This window comes from Ambystoma mexicanum, chromosome 12, assembly GCF_040938575.1.
Source record: "Ambystoma mexicanum isolate Mex_15411 chromosome 12, UKY_AmexF1_1, whole genome shotgun sequence".
Classification (NCBI taxonomy): domain Eukaryota; kingdom Metazoa; phylum Chordata; class Amphibia; order Caudata; family Ambystomatidae; genus Ambystoma; species Ambystoma mexicanum.
Window position 1 is genome coordinate 32313678 of NC_090936.1, and position 13738 is coordinate 32327415.

Below are 13738 nucleotides of genomic sequence, written 5' to 3' on the forward strand. Positions count from 1 at the left end.
ACAAGGTCCTCCAGGGAGGACCTCTCTCACACTTCCTGAGTCTTTCCTCCTTTTTATATTGGCTTTGGCCAATAGGATTTGGGGAAGGACCAGACTGCTGATGGCAGTTCTCATGGGGAGTGATCACCCTTTCTCCATGCCTCTTTCTCGTCTCAGTTGTTGGGTAAAGACTAGAATGCTGACAGCAGTAATGGGAAGTGATCCTGGCTGCTCCTCGCCTTTTCCTTGTTGCAGTATTGGGAGTGATCTTCATTCAGGATACTCCCATTCTTCCTTGTTCCAGTAATTTCTAGGGGAATAGTAGGATAAGTGCAAACCATGAACTCATTAGAGAGTAATTATTCTTAGAGTTGTATGAAGGGGATTTAGGATCTATTGATTGGGGGGATACCGCACCTCACCCGATGAGGTCAAGATACTTCCCCGGAGGCTGTCTCCCCATGTCACATGGGAGGAGGTTACTCCACCGGATTCAGCACGTCTCCCAGTGGTTTTATAGAGGATTTAATTACATGTGTGAGGGTATACAAGTGTGCAGCCAATGCTGGCTTCAGGGAAGGCAATGGGATGAGCCCTTCCTCCCACTTTTGGCATGATGGGAGTAACCATGGGATTTTCACCATGCTGCCCTGGCCAGAGCATCACGTGGTTTGTGGCGGTACCCAACTCCATTAGGAATCCCAGGAGCAACGTTACTAAATCTGTCGCTGTTGTTCCTGCTTTGGATTGGAATCTTGTTAAAACATGTTTAAATGGCAGCTCCGTTTTAGCCTTTGCATTCAAGCTCTTTGGTGGTTTGCCTGGTTGCCCTCAGTTCCACAAGGTGGACTGTTAAGCTCAGGGCTTTCTCGCAAGCGTTTCTCCAAGAAATAAGTGACAGAGTGAGACTGTCTTTCCTTCCAACATTGTGCCACACTTTCATCGGACGCTGAAGATCCATTTTCCAATTTTCTACCTTACGACTCAACCACTCAAGGCAGAAGAGGAGTTTACTTGGCTGGACTACAAGAGAGCTCTTAGTTGCTAGGTCGATCAGATGAGGGAATTAAGTAAGGAAGTCCAGCTGTCTGTCAGCATCTCTGGTGCCCAGGCTGGAAGCAATATCACAAAGCAGACCCTGTCCATGTGTATTCTCCTCTGCATTTCTGAATGCCATAATATGGACAACAATAAGGTTCCTTTGAGTCCGATTCTAAGAGAGGACTGGTGGCTGCCACTTACTTACTAAGGGGTGTCCTAGAGCGGATATATATCAGGTACCGGGTCATTTCAGCACATAATCACCAAATCTTATGGCCTGGATTTCCTATAAGTTTGCAACACGCTCTTTGGTTGAGTGGTGTTCAAAGATTTCTTAGTGTAGGTGATGAGCCCTTGCTCTCCTCCCTGCTCCAGGTTCTGTATTGCTTTGATAGTCTAACAAAAGTTATCTGTGGGGAAAAATGTATCCATTACAAGGACAAATTACCTTCTCTAATGTCCTTCCCGAATGACCTTCCTCCCACAGATTTCTTATCACTCTCCCAACTTAACCACCATTGCTGATAGCTTGTAATCCTCTTGCACTTCTAGGGTTTTTCATCCTCTGAGTACAGAGTAAAATGGGCGAAACGGAGGTCATGGAGCTCGGCCACCTACAGATGTATCACCTTTGACGTTACATCTGAAGTCGTGGGGGCTAACTAAGAAAAGCCGATCTGAGACAGACAAAATACATCCCCTGGTATCTGAAAAGGTTTCCTAAGCGAGATTGACACCTGGAGGAGACTTCTGTGGTGATGAATCTGAGAGAGGCAGAAATCAACTAGAAATATAGCTTTCTAAAAAATAAAACAATACCTTTTTTTGAAAAAGTACCATTGTTTCATTTAAGCCATCTACATACCTACTAATGCAAAATTCCACATCCATCAGTTCAAAGTTGTATGATTGTTCCAACGTAGGATTAACCTTCAGCGTAACGTCATCTTCATGAATCTGAAACAAGTAATCTGTTTTAAAAGGTTTGCACAGCATGATCATGCATTTTCACTGCCATTTACTACAGAAAACCAACACCAGTTTCAAAAGAGACAATCCTGAAAGACAACTCGGGAGAAAAGGTTAGCATTTACATACAGAATTCAACGGGGACTTGGAGAGAATAGGTTTGTCATCACTGCTTCCCCAGGAGCAGCTTCTTCCCCATGTGACCAGGGGCACAGCAGCTGCTACCTAATCTGGACCCTGGGGGTGGCTGTGAGGGAGGATCACATGGGGGGAGGTAACTCACGGGGAGGTCTCATGACACTATCGGATAAGGGAATAGTTTCTTACCTGTAACTCCATTTCTCCAGCATTGGTATCTTTCATGGATTCACATGCTTTGAATATTCCCCGTCGTCAGGCTGGGAATCCCCGGTACATTATATAGACCCTTTCCCGTAGGAAAACTTTTTCGACGCTTATGCGTCCTATCCACCTCGTTTTGTATCATGCGTGCCCGTGCCGTCAGGACGTCATGATATAAATACAGGCCCCGCCCCCGCGCTCCCTCAGATTTCAACCGTCTTTCAAAGCAGTGGGATCATGGTATTTCCGCTCTCCGTTTTGACGATGTCCCTTCAATTCCTCATGCCCTGATAGCATGTTGTTAGAGCTTTCCTCACCCCTGTCCTAAAGCTACTAAAAGAATCTCCTCAAACTTTGCCTGTAATATAATACAAGTTGACTTCCTTTTCCTAATGCTGGAACCACTGCCACAAGTAAGATGAGCCAAGTAGTGAAGATCACGAAAGGCAAGAAATACACGCTGCGCTCTAGTTGTTGCAAGCTCCTGACTGCAGGTGGGACATTTAAACAGAGAGATCTGCGGAGTATGGGAGCTTGCCTGGAAGACTAATATGAACTCGGTACTGTGTGAGGAACTAGCAGCCAGAAGAGAGGTCAGTGGAGCCAACCGGCTCAGAAGAGGAACTGGGGAGAGAGACTGCCCAGTCTGGCAAGCTGTGGGAACAATGGAGTGAAAAGGACAGCGTCCTGTGGCTCAGCTGTGCTGGAGAACAACTACTGCAATGTTGGAGACCAGGAAGGCGAGCGAGACACACGAGCAGGACGGGAACCGAACGGCAGAGGCGGCACGCCCCAGAGAAGACACTGGGACGCCTGCAGGCCATTGGGGGTTCACCGCAGGAGAAACTATTCCCTTTGCAGCAACCAGGTGAGTCCACCAGAGGGAAGAGGGGACACCAGGGCATACAAACAATGGTGCCGAAAGGAAACTAGCAATGAATGAAACGGAACAAAAGGCACCATATTATTTTAAGAAACCAAACCATATAATAACAAGTGACTGTCAAAATTACAAGTGTGGACACTTATTCAAACAATGGTTGAGAAAAGGAAACAAACAAATGAGCTGAATGAGAAGGAACAAAAGGTGCCAAAAAACTTTAAAAAAACGAACAATGTAATAAAAAGAGACTATCAAGTTTGCAAGTGTACCTGGCAGGATAATATACCAGGCATTACAAGTCACAAGTATTTGAGAATATAAGAACAATTATATGAGATCAAGTGGTTTGCATACAAACAAAACCCTGGCAGGATAGTATACTGGGCAATTGCAACTAAGAGGTGTTTATGTACAAGGCAAGCTCTGGCAAGAGGACTTTCCAGACAAGGTCAAATTGGACAATGTTATATGAGAGAATCTTGACAAAAGTAGAACAAGAGATAACCAAGGAGTGAATAAAACATATCCCGATTAAGAGAAAGCCTGCCAGGAGAGTACACCAGGCAGTACTTTGTAGGCTAAATCTATTTATAGAAAGGAAATTAAACTACTGTTATTAAAAGAAGAGAAGCCCAGGGGAAGGAAATTACCCTCTGGAGAGGCGAGCTGTATTTATTAGGAACTTCTGTGTTGGAGGTAAACATTTCTTCTTTTGAACATTTGTACACTTTAAGGCCAAAGACATTTGCCTTCCACTTTAGAATTTATTTTATAATGTGAGAGTCAGGATAGTACTTTGAACACAGGACTTCTTGTTATGGAGATTCTGACAAAGGACCAACCCAATAGTTTTGCTTTGACAGGGAAAATAACCTCTTAAAGCAGGGACATAGGGGCGTTTTTCCAAACCCATTTTGTTTAATAAGTCTATGGCCAAAAACATGAATCCACTGTGTCCGAGTTTCATTCCTGACCCCTCATAACACACATGTGCAACTGTTGCATTATATGCTGTGTGCAGCTTCAAATCCCCTATATAAGCATGAAGGGAATCCATGAATTGTGAGCACCTTGAGTGCCATTGTCTCAAAAATGTCTGTAGCATTTTGAATGCTAGTAATGTCACAGATGGAACAAGAATCACTTCCAAACTCGGAGGTCGTGCAAGGATTATTGTTGAAGAATTTGAGGTCCGTAGCCCATCCCTCTTTCTCTCATTTGGTGTAGCACCTCCACCCTAACCCAGGTACCCTGACCCCAGGTTAGTAGATACAGAAGATTGACCCTAATAATGATAATAATAATAATAATAATAATAATAATCTTCTATCTTCTGTTATGTGAGAAACTAGAGGGTGTCTTAAGGCCATCACCTTTGGATTCAGACCCTGGGGGGTGGACCATTACGGGAGGATCACCTGCGTGAGGTGTCTTTGGGGAGTGGGGACAGCTGATGGTGAGACGCGGTATTCCCCCCTTTTGTGTTCATCTAACCCATCCTATTTTTCAGGATTCTCCAAGGTCCCAACTCCCCTGCCCCTTTTTACACAAAAACTAGGCAGAGGAAGAGGGTGACAGAGTAAACTGATTAACTCTCATACATCATACTGGACATGTCCCGTTAATCAGGTGAGGCAAAGTCAGGCACTTGACTTTAAGGGCATACACCCAACACCAATTAGAACTCTTCTCGCACGGAGAAAAGGCAAAACCTAGAGACACACTCTGAGCAAGGCAGAACACGAATATGAGCAGCACTTCTGAGGAAAAGGCAAACCAACTGGAGCAGAGCGACGGACTAAGGGACGAGAGCAGCGGGTTGAAAACCCCCAAGACTTTCCTACTGGAGGTTGTAGCCTCTGATAAGCCACAAAAGACACGTGCAGAAGGCCGATCTCACATGAAAAGGCTGAGTTCTGTTTCAAGGACACCAGCGCCCCTCCCGGGTGAACGGCAGAGTTGGGGAGGCGAGGCCAAACCTGTGGTACTAACCTTGACTCGTGAAGTGGAAATCATAAAGCCAAGAAAGAAACACATACAGCCGGTGAGTTGGCAAGTGACCTGAGAGACCGTTGTGTGTTAATAGAAAGTTTGAAGTGGCAACATTATATCGCAAGTGAAGGCTGCACACGTGTGGATGAGAGACAAAGAAAGGCAGACCTGTGAATGAATTTTGAAGAAAGGACAGCTGTGAAGTCAGCGATACTGAGTAATGGAGTGGTCAGCGAAAGGAAGGAGCACACTCAAGTCTCTGTGAAAGGTGCATTGTTTGTAACGATAAAGCAAGTGAACTGCAAAAGCGAAGTAGGCAAAGTTAACTCCTAGAGAAGGAGAGAGTGAAAGTTGAACCTTGAATTTTTAGTTGAAGTGGTCCTGCGGAGGTCTGTAAAGAAAGCCAAGCACATTCAAAAGTATTCGATATCCGAAAGCAGTCTGAACCCGACTGAGGGAGACCCGAAGTATAATAAGCTTGGGGAAGGGAGCCCCATTGCAAGTCTTTTTGAACTTTGTTCTGAAGAGGTCTGAGCCAAACAGAAGGCGACCTATGTGAACTTTGTTGGGAGAGGGCTGAGTCTGACAGAGGGGGACCAACGTGAACATTTTGTTGAAACATTATTTAGAGAGGCTTTAATGTGCAAGGTCAAGCGGGAACTGTTTTATTGTGTTGTAAACCCGAGCCAGAGTAGGTCATCCTGCCTACAGAGACCGCCTTACTCTGTGTGGTCTAACGTGGGAAGGAGAGCTGGTTCAGCCACCTTTATACTCTTGAACACTGATTTTTCCTTTACATACATTTCCCCTTTATACACATTTTTGTACGAGATAGGGCAGACATTAGGTTTTGTCAGCATAGGCCATTTTGATTTGACGGACTCCACAAGGACTGTTATGTTTATCGTTTGATGGTCGAGACTACTCCCATCTTAGTTATAGGCCAAAGTAGCGGTTTTACCAACCCCAGAAACTTCAATATAGGTTTTACAAGGTATACCTATTGTGTCAGTGTAGGACTAGTGATATCGTGCCTCCCCTACATATGGTGTCAGAAGTGGAATGCGACTCAATTGAGAAATTGGGGGACCCTAAAATTCCAGAAACGTAGTCACAGAGCCTCAAACCCCTCTACCGCCACAAAACAATCCATAGGCTTTGATATTTGTAGCAGCAGAGAAGTCACTAACCCTCCTGAGAAAAGAGGAATGATTCCCACTGATTTAGTCCCAATACCCCCCACGGGTTGTTATTTAAGATTGGCCCCAAAATCTGGCCTGCATAAAAGTTTGGCCTAGATGTCCTAGCAGGCAGTATAGATCCAGACTTTCGGGGAGACAAAGGTTCTCCTACAGAACCATGGCGAACTCTGTTTGAAATACACTGTGGGGACAACATTGCACAGGGAATTCTTGAGAAGCCTCTACTGCTCTGTTCTGAGGAATAAAGTGAAAAAGAGGAAACAGAGGTAGCTTAGGCTTTGGAGAGGCCGATGAGACACGAATCACTGACGCAAAAAGGGAAGAAGAACCTACCATCCTTCCCGATTTAGCCTTCGCCCAGCAAAATGATCCAGTAGTCGCAGAGGCTGCCTTACTAGTGATTTCTGAGGGGGAGGGACAAGAGAAGGGGAGGCCCTTTTCTCCCCGAAACAGGGATTACTATAAAGAAGGAAAACCTCCATAGAAGGCCTATGTAACACTCAGTTAGTAATACCCAGAATCCATCGCAAGATCGTGCTAGAGATTCCACATTCTCATTAGACAGGGGAACATTTGGGACAGTCTAAAACTCAAGCTCACATCAGTGGGAAATTCTACTGGCCAGGTATCCATGCTGACATAGAACTTAATTCAGATACGTGAAATATGCCAAAAAAACAGCTCACATACTCCATTACCTACCTTTGAAAATAAACTTGTCTCAAAGTGGCATGGGCCCTGTGAGGTGCTAGAGCAAAGAGGAGCCTGTACCTATAAAATAGCCCAACCTGAGAGAAAGCACAAGGCCCACCTCTACCACGTAAATCTCCTAAGGGATAAAGAAAATCCTTCCACCGCCACCACCTGTCTTGTTTGGTACCTGAGAAGATATACAACTCTGAACTTATTCCCCAAGAACTATCTAAACTATCAAAATGGCCCTGGTCTTGTTTTTTTGCCATTTCTTGCTGGAAAGTTCCTTCTTGAGATTTACTCTGCGCGCCAAACCCAGTTTGGTCCCTTTGTTTGTTTTGTCTTTGGCACTCTCTCTCCACTTCTCCAAATGCTCTGACCACCAAATTGGCTCTCTTACATCCACCAGGCAACCCTACCCCTATACCGGCCAACCCACTGCCTGTGACCACTACGCAACCAACGTTCGAATCCTTTAGTCCAATTTCACCAGACCAATGTCTCAAACTTCTATCTGCCGCAAACCATCCGGCTCTCCGCTAGACCCTTGCCCGGCCACAACCCTCAAAGAAATTTGCGCTTCTACCTGCGCAGGAGAACACGCAAGATCCATCATAAATGACTCCCTTTCCTCGGGTATCTTTCCCGACGCATTCAAAACGGTCCATGTCAAACCGCTAATAAAAAAACCTTCCCTCGACCCTCTCGAGCCCAAAAACTACCGCCCCATCTCAAACACCAGGTTCCTTGCCAAACTCATTGACCGAACTGCATACTCCCAACTAAATGCCTTTGTCGAAGCCAACAATCTCCTAGACCCCGCACAACCTAGTTTCAGAGCCTGTCACGGAACTGAAACCACCCTAACCTCAATCTGGGGTGATCATAAAATGACTGCAGACTCCGCGTGATGCGCCGCATTGATCCTTCTTGACCTATCCGCCGCCTTCGACACAATCAATCACTCAATCCTCCTTGACCGCCTCCACTCCCTAGGAATTCGTGGAACCACTCTTAAATGGATAGCTTCATTCCTCAGAGATAGGTACCAAATAACGATACTCTCCACCTATTCTTCCCAAGCCCGACCAGTCGACACGGGAGATCCACAAGGAGCATATCTGCCCTCCTGTTCAATCTCTACTTGATCACCCTCCCACCAATAATTCGTTCACACAACATCCTGTGTTACAACTACGCTGATGACACTCAACTAATTCTAAAACTCCTGAACTCAAAACCCAACTGCCGACCTGACCTCGCCTCCTTGACATAGAGCTCTGGATGACCCAAAACCACCTCCTGTTATACCCCTCCAAAACTGAAATCATGGTATGTGGCAACTCCAAACTTCTTCCACACCCACTACCCTGGCCATCCGCCATGGACAACTCACCGACCCCCTCTAACTCAGTGAAAAAGCTTGGATGCACCCTTGAATCTGACCTAACTCTCTCGCGCCAAGTCAACAACGTCTCAAAGTTCTGCCACTACCACCTTAAAACCCTTAGGCGCATCTTTCCATATCACTCCTTTCCCAACAGACTCTCCCCGGTCTAATCAATTGTTATATCAAGACTGGACTACGCAAACCCCCTCTACCTCGGAATCCACGCTTACCAACTGAATAAACTTCAAAGGGCACAAAACGCTGCAGCCAAACTCCTACTTGCGCTTGGCCCAAGAGACCACATCTCCCCAGCCCTCAAGACTCTGCACTGTCTTCCAGTGGCCTGAAGGGTGACTTTCAAAACCTTATGCATCTCCCATCGAGCACTGCATAAAACCAGACCTCAATATCTTCAAGACAAGCTAAAACCCTATCACCCTCCACGTACTCTAAGATCAAACTCAGCCGGCCTCCTAGTCATACCCAAGACAAACTCAGTCAGGTTAGGCGGATCATCACTCTCAGCCTTGGCCCCCACGCTGTGGAACGCACTCCCACCCCACATCCGCCTAACTGAAGATCTAATGTCTTTCCGCAAACTACTGAAAACCTGGCTCTTCCCCTAAAACCAACCCGTACACAAACTAACCCAAACAGAATAACAGCATCTCCACAACACCAATCCAACAAAGTGCTAGATGCGAGAAATCGACATCTAATAACCGACAATATAAACAGGACAAACAGAATAGAACGAGTAAAAGTAGATCAAATCAGTGAAGTGGATAGTAAGGAATAAATCGTACGAAAACAGTAAAGAGATTTAAATTAATGAAATGGATGTAATGCATGATGAATGAACAAAGTGAATGGAGTGGATGAAATCGTTAGAATGGATGAAGCGTGTGGGACAGATGAATGCGCTGAGGTGATGAGTGTGTAGATATGAGTGTGTAGAACGGATGAGTATGTTGAGCGGATGAGTATGTTGAGCGGATGAGTGTGTAGAGCGGTTGGATGTGTAGAGCGGACGAGTGTGTAGAGCGGATGAGTGCGTAAGTGCAGGGGAGTGTGTAGAACGCAGGAGTGCGTAGAGCAGATGAATGTGCAGAACGGATGAGTATAGAGCGGATGAGTATGTAGAGCGGACAAGAGTGTAGTGCGAAAGTGTGGAAGTGTGTGTAGAACGCTGGAGCAGATGAATGTGCAGACCGGATGTGTGTATAGAGTGGATGATTATATAGAACGGATGAGTGTATAGAACGGATGCGTGGGTTGAGCGGATGAGTATGTTGAGCGGATGAGTATGTTGAGCGGATGAGTATGTTGAGCGGTTGGATGTGTAGAGCGGACGAGTGTATAGAGCGATTGAGTGTATAGAGCGGATGACTGCGTATGAGCGAACGACTTTGTAGAGCTGATGAGTGCATATAGCAGATGAATGCATGGAAAGAACGAGTGCATAGAGCGGATGAGTGCGTGGAGCGGATGAGTGTGTGGAGCGTGATGGGTGAGCAGAGCGGAGGAGTGCGCAGAGCGGATGATTGCGCAGAACAAACTAGTAGGTAGAGCAGACGAGTGTATGGAGCAGACGAGTGCGTATGAGTGCGTATGAGCGGAGGGGTGCGTATGAGAGGAGGGGTGCACAGAGCGGGTGAGTGCGTAGAGCAGGTGAATGCGTAGAGCGTGCAAGGGAATAAAGCGGACGAGTGCCTAGAGCGGCTGAGTTGCGTAGAGCGGAGAAGTTGCGTAGAGCGGAGGAGTTGCGTAGAGCGGAGGAGTTGCGTAGAGCTGCTGAATGCGTAGAGCGGATAGAACGGGTGAAGTATGTGGATGGAACAGGTGACGTATGTGGATGGATGACGTATGTAGATGGATGACATATGTAGATGAAATGGGTGACGTATGTGGATGGAATGTATGAAATATGTGGAACGGATTGGAGTGTGTGGAACGGATTGGATTGTATGGAACGGATTGGAGTGTGTGGAACGGATTGGAGTTTGTGGAACGGATTGGAGTGTATGGAACGGATTGGAGTGTATGGAACGGATTGGAGTGCGTGGAACGGATTGGAGTGCGTGGAACGGATTGGAGTGCGTGGGGCAGACTGGAGTTCATGGAACGGACTGGAGCGCGTAGAATTGCGTGACCTACATAGAATGGTTTTGAGTACATGGAACGTTTGAAAGAGCATGTAACCCATCATATCACATCACCACGCTTACTCTCTTCTTAACACCACCATTCAACTAGAACACAGGGATACTATGACACCATTCGGTATAACTGTTCTCATACCAATATCTGCCGCATACTCCCCATCACTCTAAGTGAACACTGCTGGTTACACACCCCCCAGCCAGGCGTTCTCCTCAGGCCTAACGCAGCCAAATTCGGTCTGGATAAATCCTGCCAGAACGAATAACATACTCCTGATCTCTCAACCACCACACCTACCGCTAAGAAGCAGCTATTACACAAATGCCACACCAGCTGCACACATATCCGGTGCTCACAGCACCTTTGACTCTCTCTACTCTCTACTGACTTGAACTCCGGTTCCCAAGGGTGTTCAACCTACCAGCGCCTTCAGACCATACCAATGGTACACAAGGCGCTATATAAATGCAAAGTACATAACGTAACAAACAGAAACCAGAAGATATGAACGACCTTATTATGGCATTCCCCAATGCATTCTGCGAGAAACAAGGGAAGAGTACATGGTACTTATCATATCAGAACTCCAAAGGGAAAAGTGGTTAATTTAAATACACATAGACACCCAGAAGCACGAAAACAAATAGTAGTAGGGGAAGTAAAAGAAATGCTCAAGGCAAACATTATCGAGCCCTCTTCCAGTCCATGGTCCTCCCCTATTGTGCTGGTAACTAAAACCGATCATTCTTGGAGGTTTTGCATAGACTTCAGGCAGGTTAACACCATCTCCGTCTTCAATGCCTATCCTATGAAACACATCGATGAGTTAATAGATAAACTTGGAAATGCCACATTTCAGTCAACCCTAGAGTTAACCAAGGGATATTGGTTAAGGTTAACAGACTCACTTACCGTCTGTGATTGCAGATAGATAAACTGGATATAAGAAGGGAACCAAGGGGACCGCTTCCTTCGCCTGGTCGTCCCAAATAAAACAGGAGACCAGGGAAGGACCCGAGCCCAGGGCTTAAATGAGCGGTAAAGGTGGATGGACCCCCAAAAAAACCTTGTGGCAAGTTCTCTGCGAGTGATGGTAGAAGTCATCCAAATGATGACAAGGCGGCTTGGCACAACTCCAGATGGAACAATCCACAATAGAGGCAGAGGCGAGGAATACAGCAGGGGTACAACAACAAAGAGTGAGGAGGCAAGGAGGGAGAAGAACAAGGAGGGATACCCAGGAAGGGGAAAACAGCAGAAGGGGAGCGGCGATGGGCAGTGTTATCTTGAGACGCAGCGCTCCGGAGGTCCAGGAAGCATTTATCCTTTCCAAATGTTGACATGCAAGCGGCCATCTTAAAAAATACTACACTGCGCATGTTGCAGGGAACCAAACCGTAACGGCAGAGCACAGCAAGAGCAGAGTCATCGGCTCCAGGGGCTCCGAAGTCTGACAGCATGCCCCCTTCCAGGGACCATCGGACCAGGCTTCCAAGGGTGCAGTCGGTGAAACCGCTGGATCAGCGCTGGGGCATGCACATTGGAGGCAGGCTCCCAGGAGTGTTCCGAGATATCATAACCAGCCCAGTCACCAAGTAATGTAAACGCCCCCTGAAATACCCGAGACATTGTATGACAAATTCCAGAGAACCGTCTATAAGCAGAGGCGGAGGTGCAGCTGGCTTTCATCCGGAAGAGGAGGCAGGTAGGTATTGTTTCAACAAGGAGGAGTGAAAAACAGGTTGAATCCTTTTTCAAGAAAAAGGTAGCGCCAGTTTAACGGCAACAGGGTTGATGATGTGTGTGATATGATACGGGCCGAAGTACAATGGTGAAAATTTAGACAGAGACAACCTCCTGGGTAGATGTTTTGAAGAAAACCATACCAGGTCACCTGTTTGACATGTAGGTTGTTAGGAACGATGCTTGTCGGCATACTGTTTGATCGGGTCACAAGTGTGTTGAAGTTGTTCTAAGGCACGTACCTGGCCTTCACAGATGTTCGTGATGTGATGATCCACAGATGGAGTAGCAGTAACAGGAGGCAAATGGAGTGGAAAAGCAGAAAGGTGGAACCCATAGGCACAATGAAAAGATGTGATTTTGATTGAGGAATGGTATGAATTATTGTAGGCAAATTCTGCAGTAGGGAGCAAGGAGACCCAATCATCTTGTGCTGAAGTGGAAAAACAGTGCAGATATTTATCCATTGTTTGATTCGTCCTTCGGTAAGACCGTTTGTTTGAGGATGTTACCCAGAGGCGAGGGACTGTTTAATACCAAGGCTGTGAACTATAACAACAAAGTATTCCCGGGGAAAGAAAAGATGTTAAAGTAATTTGTGGCTCAAGGCATTTATAGACTAGTAGTGATTAAATCACACAATTTAATACAAAGATGGAGCCTATTGAACTGTTAGCATACACAGTAGCAATCATTGAACAAGGAAAACAACAAATATTGAATAGATTAAACATAGACACATTTTTATTATTAAAATGTTAAGAAATAGATTCATAAAAAGACAAATTAACAGAAAGCCATTGGGTGGTCAATTAATAAACAAACAAAATGCATTACTATATACATACACTTATATGGGCGTGAACATACCAATGTGGAGCTGATGATTAAAAGAAAAACACTAATAGTGAAATAATCAAATTATATTCAAAGCAGTTTCGCTTGTCGGTATATGCATTTAAATAATATGCACATACATTTAGTGGTTGAAAACTTTATAAAACAAAGTGAAATTGTCAAGAAAAACACAAACCAGTATCCATGGAACAAGTAGACCTCTCTGTCCCTGGCTAATTGGTAGCAATTACCTCATACCATCCTGCTGCACAAGCAGGCAGAAAAAGTGTCTTATAGCTTAAAAAGACAACAAAAGATCATTAGCAGAATTAATCAACCTGGTAATAAATTCCAAAGTGAGGCTGATACAAATACCAAGGCTGTGACAAAGAAGATACCAGAATTTAGATGTATATTGTGATCCTCTGTCTGAAATGATGGAAGTGGGTAAACCATGTAGAGGAAAAACATCCTTAAGAAAGACCAACCCGTAACGGCACAGCA

General features: G+C 45.6%; 1 protein-coding gene across 1 annotated transcript in view; it reads right to left on the reverse strand.

Annotated features, from left to right (window-relative positions):
- Window positions 1–13738, reverse strand: part of MOV10L1 (Mov10 like RNA helicase 1) — a 1432366-nt gene that overhangs the window by 787284 nt on the left and 631344 nt on the right. Inside the window, exon 12 of the mRNA XM_069627860.1 lies at window positions 1886–1977. Coding sequence (XP_069483961.1) covers window positions 1886–1977 — 92 coding nt within the window. The remainder of the gene's footprint in view (window positions 1–1885; window positions 1978–13738) is intronic.